The 9,033-nt window shown below is 40.6% G+C and overlaps 1 protein-coding gene across 1 annotated transcript; it reads left to right on the forward strand.

The window, feature by feature from the left end:
- The first annotated feature begins 2,212 nt into the window (after nt 1-2,212).
- Nucleotides 2,213-8,702, forward strand: SPATA2 (spermatogenesis associated 2). The gene is made up of 2 exons (XM_009645453.2): nt 2,213-3,031; nt 4,814-8,702. Exons 1-2 carry the CDS (start codon nt 2,714-2,716, stop codon nt 6,065-6,067), a joined length of 1,572 nt encoding a protein of 523 aa, XP_009643748.2. The 5' UTR covers nt 2,213-2,713; the 3' UTR covers nt 6,068-8,702.
- The last annotated feature ends 331 nt before the right edge of the window (nt 8,703-9,033 follow it).

A 9,033-nucleotide genomic window follows, 5' to 3' on the forward strand; every position in this document is an offset into this window, starting at 1 on the left:
GGCCGCCTCTGGGGCTCCTCGCCCCGTCCCGCTCTCCCGGCCGGGCAGGGCGCCTCTGCAACAAGTGTGGCCGTGAGAGCCCCGGAGCGAGAGGGCCCGGGGCGGCGTTGGGCTGCGCGGCCTTCCCTCAGCCACGCGCTGTGCTCCTGCTAGTGGAAACCTCTGTGGTCGGGTTAATTTTCTTTTCAAATCTTTGGTGAAAACCTGGCATTTCTGGTCTCTGTAGCGCAGGGTAGAGGGGGTCGTACCTGCCCTATTGCTCTAAGGGTTTTTGTGTGACTGCCGTGCCAGAGGTCCGGGGTTGGTTCCCTCAGCTGAGGTTTTGACCCAGGAGACGGATAAAAACGTTTTCTTGTCTCAGCAGCAGAAACTAGACTCAGATCACAACTTGCTGTTCATGTCTCCATGAAATCTTGATGTTTTCAGTCAATAATCTGCAGCAAAATGGCCTTGTTACCATCTCCGTTCCGTCAGCCAGTGTGTTTCTTAAAACTATATTTATCTGTGCCTGCTCGCATGTTGAGGTTTCTGTCGAGCCTTGTAACCATGGTTGTGGCTGTTCAGAGCCTGCCTGGCGCTGGGTGGGCTGCCTGGGATGGGGATGTTTTGCTTCTGGAAGCTCTGCCTGTGGAGGAGCAGCTCTGTGAAGGCTGGCTGGCAGCTTTGGTTTGCCGTGTTTTGCCTTTCAGTTGTGTGAACTCTGGCTTGCTTACAAGCCACAAGGCAAAATCGGAGCTGGCAGTGGCTTTTGAGCATCACAGTCTGTATGGCGTTGATGAAGGACTTTCTTTTGGGGACTTTCCTAATCCTGACATGTCTCGTACATGTAACTGAGCGCTTTTATTTAGTAGTTATTAACAGTGGAGGTGGAAGCGCGGCGTTACTGACCCCAGCTTCTTGTCAGCACGGGATTATTCCTTGTCCTGGGGGTGTATTACTGCTGTGCCAGACAAAGACCTTTCTCTGAAATTCTCTCATGGAGCTCTTGCTAAGGAACAGGCATTCTGTTGTCTTTGTCCACAGACTTCATCTTGCACAACTTAAGGAGGAAAGATCTGGGGAGAGAGAAGGTTTTACTCCTGTCCCTTATGCTCAGATGTTAATTTAGAACTCCACATTTCCTGCCATTCGCAGCTTGTCTCTTGACATGAGCGCAACTTCTCATTGTGGAAGGACTGAGAGCAGTGTGCCTTTGAGCAGAAATTGAACTGCTAGTTAACTTTTCCCACATGGTGTTGTCATTAAGCGCAGCCTTTCATCAAGCAGTATTAACTACTAGGCGGCTGATTTTTTGTTTGTTTTCCTGGCCTCTTGGTCGTTGGTTTGTGGTTCCCCCTCCCCCCGTGTATTTTGTGTTATGGCTCCTTTCATTCAGTTAATTTTGCTATGGGTGGAAAATCTTTTCTAAAAGTGCTGTTTCAGACTGACTGACTATAACTGAAACAGCGCATTGATTTCCCCCGCCTTCCTTCCCTTCACTTCACAGTTGGGAAGTCCGTAAGGGCTAGATTGTGTTTTCATTTATAAAACAAAGCCTGTGGTCTGCTTTTTGATCACGAGTTCCTCAGGCAGTCGAAATGGAGTCCCATGGCCTGTTAATTACCTTGGGTTTGGTAAAGCAGCATTGGGAAGCTTCTTTTGTCACCAGTTTATTCTGTGTAGTATGTGACTTCAGTGAGGTGAAAATGTAGATAAGTATATACATAAAAACAACTATTCCTGCAAACAAAAATGTCCACGATGTAAAAGCAGAATGATTTTGCTCTATTCTAATAAAGCAGCTAAAAATGGCAGGTGTAGCTTTTTGCTGAAAAGATTCTAGTCTTCTTTGCTGCTGCCAGCATTCAGCTGAAACTTTGGCTGTACTTTGCAGGATTCAGGAGAGCCTGTTCTCTGTGGGATGGCTGCAGAGCTCTCCCAGTACCGCGATGGCCTGGGTGGGCCGTCAGATGGAATGTGAGTGGCAGTCATCAGCCTAGAAAATGTTAGAAATAGAAAGGCAAAGTTAATTAATCTGCTCAGTCTACAGGCAGTCCCGTGTCGCTGGAGGAAAAAAAAAAAAGTTGTTGCTTTCCCAAGTTGAGCAAAATGAAACTTCTTTGTGGGATTTTTTTTTTAATCTTTATATCACTGTGCAAGGCAAAAAAACCCCCAAAACCCAAACCAGCGACTGATTGAAATAATGTTTGTGTAAGTTGTTTGAATTGAAAGGCCAAAATAAAATGCAGAGAAGAGACCCTAAAAACCCATTCTTCTCCTTTCAGTTTTTTGCTGTGAGTTACTTTTGCCTTGGTTCCCTAAGCCAAGGAACCCTCATTCTGGGCTTGAGCCTACACCAGCTTTATGGTATCAAACTCTCAGTGCCTTGCTTGATGTAGGTTTGCTGTTCTGTTTTAGGCAGATAACTGGAAGAGAATGACAGTGAAAAGCAGGACAACAGCGTTTCTGTAGACTCTTGCGCTTTTTCAGAAACCTAAAGAGGCTGTTTTGGGAGCTTCTGCTCTGTGAACCATTTTATAGAATCCTGTGAAGCAGATAGATGCTGTGGACATCTGGGATTTATGCAACTGTGATGACTTGTCTTTGTTTTCAATTTTTATTCCAGAAGAGTTGCCATTACTGAAGATTCTTAATGCCAGATAATCAACCTACTGCCGAATAACCATGAAAGAGACAAGGTAGCTGCCCAAGTGCGAGATAAAAACTGATTTCAATGGATACAAAATATAAAGACGATTTATTTAGGAAGTATGTACAGTTCCATGAATGCAAACTGAATGCCTCTGACAACAAGCAGCGTCCTATTAATGATGAGTATTTGCGAGTGGCAGCGGCAGCCTTACTTTGCCTTCCCAAAATTGACCCCTTTTATAGATTCCGGTTGATAAAATTTTATGAGATGGCTGAAAACTCACTGAGATCTGTGAAATCCTCAAGTTTACATTCTCTCCATAATGCATTCAGCATGCTCGAGACAGTTGGAATTAATCTCTTTCTTTACCCCTGGAAAAAGGAGTTCAAAAATATTAAGGTAAGACATTTTATGTGTGGCCGTGGTGAGAACATGATTTGGTTTTCTTTCCTTTAACACATTTCATGCATTTCCTCTAAAGACTTATTTTTTTCCACCTATTAGCATGATGTATATATTTGTCTATATACAGTTGATAAACAGAACCCATAGGAAAGGTTCTATGTAAAAGAAGCGATGCTTGTGCTGGTGAGAGTATCCTGAGAGCAGAAGTTCAAGTACTATATGCATTTATAATGTAACCATAAAATAGAGGAAAAGCTTATTTAAGGCTTTTGTTCAGGCTACCCTGCCGCAGTCTTAATTTCTACTTGGAGATGCTTTCACTAGGGTGAGTGGTCAAGCTGTGTTTAAGCTCACTCAAAGTTTGATTTTTTTGTCTTGCAACAGCTATTAATTGAGCGGAAGTACTAATGACCAATGCATGCTTTCAAGTGGATCCTTTGCTGAGGTTCCCACAAGTTATATGATAATGGTAAAGGAACTTGTCTGAAAGAGCTGTGTCCAGAATTTCTTTTATCTGCTTGTCAGTTCTCAATCCATGAAGTTTTGGTTTTAATGTACTTTCAAATTATTTACCTATGCCAGGATCTTGGAGGAAAAAGTAGGAACTTGTATATTGCTCAGCTTGGGTGCTGGAAGTCAGATAGTGAGTTCTCTGCTGTTGATTTTTTCTATTTTATCTTTTGCCTGTTCTTATATGCTAATTCAAAACTGCTGCAGCATTTCAGTAATGAATGCTGCAGGTAACTTACAAGAACAGCTTTGAGACTTGAAAGCTGGATAAAACCACTGCTGGTATAGGTGTCTAAAGTAATTTGCAGGTTGTGTGCACTAGTGGTGGGTATTTTTGTTTGTTTTTCTTAAAAAGACACTGTTTTGCTATTTAGCAGAGAACTTGAACATTATTAGAACATTTGAGAGTTCTCTGTTTCCCCAAGGGGAAACTACCTTTCTTCAAGATCTCTCCATAAATCATCATTATGCTTAATTTCTGGCCTTTGAAATGTTGGCTGATCCGTCGAGGATATCTCTTGATGCACTGCCGATACTGACTTTGTTTGTGCACTGTGGACCCAGTACCTGTTCCGTAGAAAGGTGTGATGGGCAGGCTACGCTTGCCTGGAATCCAGAACAGTTTGAACTGGGTTAAGAACATTCCTCAGGTATTCCAGATGCAAAGGGTATTTCAACTTGCACAAACTTGTATCTTTGATTACAGGGCTTTCTTCGTGGAAGTTCTTGACCTAATATAAAATTAAACAAAACAGACATGTGAAATTGCATAGTAGTAGTACACAAAAAAGCGTGCACCTCAGGTATATTTAAAGCTGAATTGAAGAGGACTTTGGTACTCCCGCAGTAATTCCGTGTTCCTGTTATCTCTAGCTAGCCCCTGTCCAGGGGCAATACATGAAATCTCTGCTTTTTTACCTTTCATGGTAGACTTGCTTGTAAATGCAAACATGTCTGGTATGCATAAAAGTCAATGTCAGTGTATATAGCACAGTGATTTAAATCAGCAGGGAGAACATTATGCTAATCAGGATTTCAATTTGAATGAAAACTCTCCTACTTTGAATTTGCCTCATGCGGAATTTCCATCTGCTGAGCAGGAGGGATGCAGAAGTGGAATACATCTTGCCATGGGAGTTGCATGTGTTCACTGTTGTTATTATTCTATTTAATTATATAGTATCTGTCACTGAATTATCTGAACATCTAGTCCACCACTGAATTTGTAACCTAGTTTTCCTTTTATTTCCCCCCCACCCCCCTTAGACCTACACTGGACCCTTTGTTTATTATGTAAAGTCTGCTCTAACTGAAGATGATGTAAGGCAGATTTTGAACTACATGGGCTATGTCCAAGAACTGGGAACAATGTATAAGCTCAAAGAGCAGGTTGATGCCATTCAAGTGAAAATGGTTTCATTTGAACTCTTTTTGGCCAAAGTGGAATGCGAGCAGCTTCTTGAGATTCACTTGCAAGTGAAGGATAAAGGTTATTCAGAGATTGATGTCATAAATGAACGAAAAAATAGCAATGAAGATGTTAGAGGCTGCTCAGAGGCCATGAAACGGCGTGCAGAGTGCAAAGAAAACTTAAACACTTCCATGGCACGAATGGTGCTCCAGAAATCGGCGAGTGAACGGGCCTCTAAGGATTATTTCAAGCCAAAGGTGAGCAAGCCTTCTAAATCAGTGGACACATACGATAATTATTGGGAAAGTAAGAAACCACCTTTGATGAGCTCACTGAGTCTCAGGAAAGAACCAATTTTAGTAGATGCGGAAGATGACATTAAAGATGAAATTATCCGTCCGTCACCCTCTCTTCTGACAATGTCAAGCTCCCCACACGGGTGTTCAGATGAATTCTTGCCAACTTCGTCTCACCACAATGGCATGCTAAGAACAAATGTCCCTTACAGCTCCTATTTTTCTGCTCAAGAGGACTTAGATTTATATACTGATCCCGATTCTAGAAGTATGTTAAATTTTAAAAGACAAGAAGCTATTAAACCTGATGTATGGGTGTTAAAAAATGATGCCAACCCTGTTTACCACAAACGCACCCACCTAGCCAAAGAGACAGCTTCCCTCAAGTGCCAAAACTGTGGCGTACCTTGTGGCACTTCTGTTTGCCAAAAGTGTGACAATCTATTCAACTCTAGGCAGGAATATCCAGCAATGAAACAGAGCACCTATTCAATCAAACCGCTTCCAAATGACGGCTTGTCTCCGGCGTCTGCTTTAAGGGAGAAATCTCAGTACACATCACAGACTCAGAGTCAAGAGCGAGCTGCTCAATTCAGTTCAAAATCCAAACCTTCAGGCACCTCGCGCTGTGGCTTTTGTAACCGATCGGGAGCTGCAAACACTTGCACGTTTTGCTCAAAAGTCTCATGTGACACTTGCCTCAATGCTTACTACTATGATCCCTGCTGTAGAAAAAGCGAGCTTCACAGATTCATGCCTAACAATCAACTAAACTATAAGTCGTCCCAGCTGTCCCATGTAGTTTATAGATAGACTTGATTAGTCTGTTTTGGAGCGGAAGGAAAGGGGGAGGGGAAAGGGCTATGCTAACTAATGTACTGACTCCACTGATAAGAAAATACACTGACCTCTTACAAAAATGACATGTCCAAATATTTGGAACCATGGTTCAGTGATCAGGTGCCAGTTCTTGATTTTTGTGGCTTCACAGATGCTGCAGATACATTAGATTTCATGCTGCTATAATTTAGGTAACTCCTAAATGATCATTACTTTTCAATTTAAATGGGGGAGAAGAGCACATTTTTCTTTAAAACTTGGCAGCTGTTGCATTTTAGAAAAGTGATGTCGCACCTTTCTATTACATTGCAGCCATCTCCTTGCCCAAATAAAACCATGCAAGGCTTGAAAGTAAAATCTAAAAATTAAGATCCTCATTTTCTATGAGTGATGAAGCTACTGCCAGTTTTTGATAAAGTATGACTTTAAAATGTGCAAGAAATATGTGAATGGCTTGTTTTGCCAATAAGGACTATTTTTTTGCAGTGTGTCTGCATTTCTTGATCTCCAAAATGCAAACACCACATCATCTCTTCCTTTCATTCTTATGTTTCTTCCTTCTCCCCTTATCTCCCGGTTGTTTATCTCAAGCTTATATAATCTGAATCTGGACAATACGTGCTTTATTTTCTGGTGTTGCCAATATCATCCCACTGGTTTTCACTGTATGGTATTTTAAAAAGGTGAACCTGTATTCATGTCACTTAAATTATGCCTAGAGTGTTGTCCTTCCAGATGAGTACTAATTTTCTTTACTTTCTGTTGCACATGTATTAAGTACTGTTCTTTGTACTGTAAATAGGTAATTTGGAAACAAGTTTATTTTTAATAAATATTTAATATGTTGAGTTCTTAAAAGTGGTAGAATCATTATAACTATGAAGTCTCTCTGGGTTATTTGTTCAGGTGATTTTTTTGTTTTTCCTTGTACTGTATTTCATAGCTTATTATAGTCACTGTGGCAGACTGATGTTCTTGGCTCTGATCAATTTTTTGGTTTTAATCTGACATTTTTTTCCCTCTGATAAGGCTACCACTCGTCTAAGTGGAGTCTTGTCTAAGAATTGCAGGATTTTGGTTCTCAGTGCACGCTTTTCCTTTGTGGTTATGGAATTTGTAAGTATAAATGTTATGCTTGCTTCCAAATTCACTGCGAAGTCTGTAGTGTAGTCCAGCAAGTAAAGCACTGGCCTGGTTAAAAATCAGAGCTCATTTGTGACTCCTGTTGAAGTAACCTCATCAGTTATGGATGTGAATCAGATAATAATATTTATCTGTATTACTGTAGCACATAGGAACCCTAGCCGAGAACCAGGACTCTGTTGTGCTAGGCTCTGTACAGTTTGACCCCCAAACGACACGTGATTATTAATAGGCTTTAGTTTTATTAAAAGGAAACCCACAAGACTCCTTCTAACTTCCTTATTCCAACTAGCTAGTTAGAACAAAGTATCAGGCAACCTAATCTGATGTGCAGAATTAAATGTGTTTAAAATATCTGTAAAGAACTCTAGCTGAGATGTAAACTATGTAGTCCACTTTGCACTAAAATTATTCACTTAGGGGTTTTTTAAACACTGTTAGAGTCTAGGCTTCTGAACTTAAATGTCCATTGATCCCTGTGTGACAGAAACATGCATGAATGATCGTTTGTCTTACATTTTTTGGGTGGGGGGAGGGCTTGAGGTAGGTAGAGGGGGAAACTATATAGGCTAACATTGTAAAATAGCTAAAATCATTTTAGCCATAAATGGGTGTCAGAAGTATTATGGAAATAAGATGAAACCCGAGTCTTACAGAGGGCTGAGAACAATAAGTTACTGTACAGTTTGCACTAAGGAACAAAGTGAATGGCGTGTGTTTAGCAATCAGGGAAATTTCTGAATCGAGGAACTGCAACGGAACATAATGTTATAGGCAAATATTGCCTTGCTGACCCTGAAGGTTGGGGTGAATATTGTTTAGGTGAATGATTTTAAGGTTTTCAAAATCTTGTATGGTTTTTTTATAAATATATATATATATAAATATGATACAAATGTAGATACATTATGTATATAGTGAAGAATTTAAAACCGATTTTACTATTAAAATACAGTCTAAGGGTGGTTTTCATTTTGGTGGGTATTTTGTTTTTGTTCATCTTCTAAAGTGTCATGCCTGTTTGGCTGCTATATGGTGTATCTTCTAGTTCACTAGTTCAATTTCCATATGGCTACTCACACTACAGTGAATAACTAAAACTGTGATGCCACGTAATTTTTACGGTGAACATAGCAGGGACTATACTTGCTTTGAAAAAGAAAAGTCCTGTGTATATATGTCATGGAATACTGTAGTACAAAACTGTGTTGAATTGAAGTGATACCATGCTCTATTTTTGTGTATCTTACTGTATGAGGTTGCTGTGATTGATACAGTAAAATATATGCTAATTTAAAATGCAGGTGTTTTGCATCTGATTTGTTTAATTTATGTTTTGAAGGAATTTAAAAATAAAGAAGCCTTTAAGAAAAGGCTTAACTCTTTTCTTAAAGTTGAGTGCATGTAGCTGTCTGTTTCACAACTACGTTTTGCATGCAGAAATGAGTTGGTGCATAAAGGTAACCTTGGGGGCAAAATGGGCAAGTGTGTACGTGTCGTGAGCCTCAGCTCTGTGAAATTGGATGTACTGCCTGCAGAATGCAGAGCTTTTTTTTAAAACGTTTATTTTCAAGTCTGAGCAGCATGACTCAGTTTGTTCCCTAAGAGCATGTAAGCCAATATGTCAGCAATCTGCAGCAGGCAGACTAACGCGGGGTAGGGAGCAGGTTTCGTGTGCGATGTGAAGCTAACCTACATCGATTTCCAGCCTTGACTCTTGATGCACTTTTTCTAACTAGCTTCCTGATGCGAGCTGCGTCTCGCAGAAGATGTGTGATACTACTGATGTACTTTTT

Source organism: Egretta garzetta, unplaced genomic scaffold, assembly GCF_000687185.1.
Source record: "Egretta garzetta isolate BGI_Z169 unplaced genomic scaffold, ASM68718v1 scaffold188, whole genome shotgun sequence".
NCBI classification, from domain to species: Eukaryota; Metazoa; Chordata; class Aves; order Pelecaniformes; family Ardeidae; genus Egretta; species Egretta garzetta.

Excerpts from the sequence above, each read along its gene's own strand:
- SPATA2 (XM_009645453.2), top strand. The coding sequence starts at position 2,714 with ATGGATACAAAATATAAAGACGATTTATTTAGGAAGTATGTACAGTTC. Across the intron at positions 3,032-4,813 it reads AGGAGTTCAAAAATATTAAG|ACCTACACTGGACCCTTTGT; the intron begins GTAAGACATTTT and ends CACCCCCCTTAG.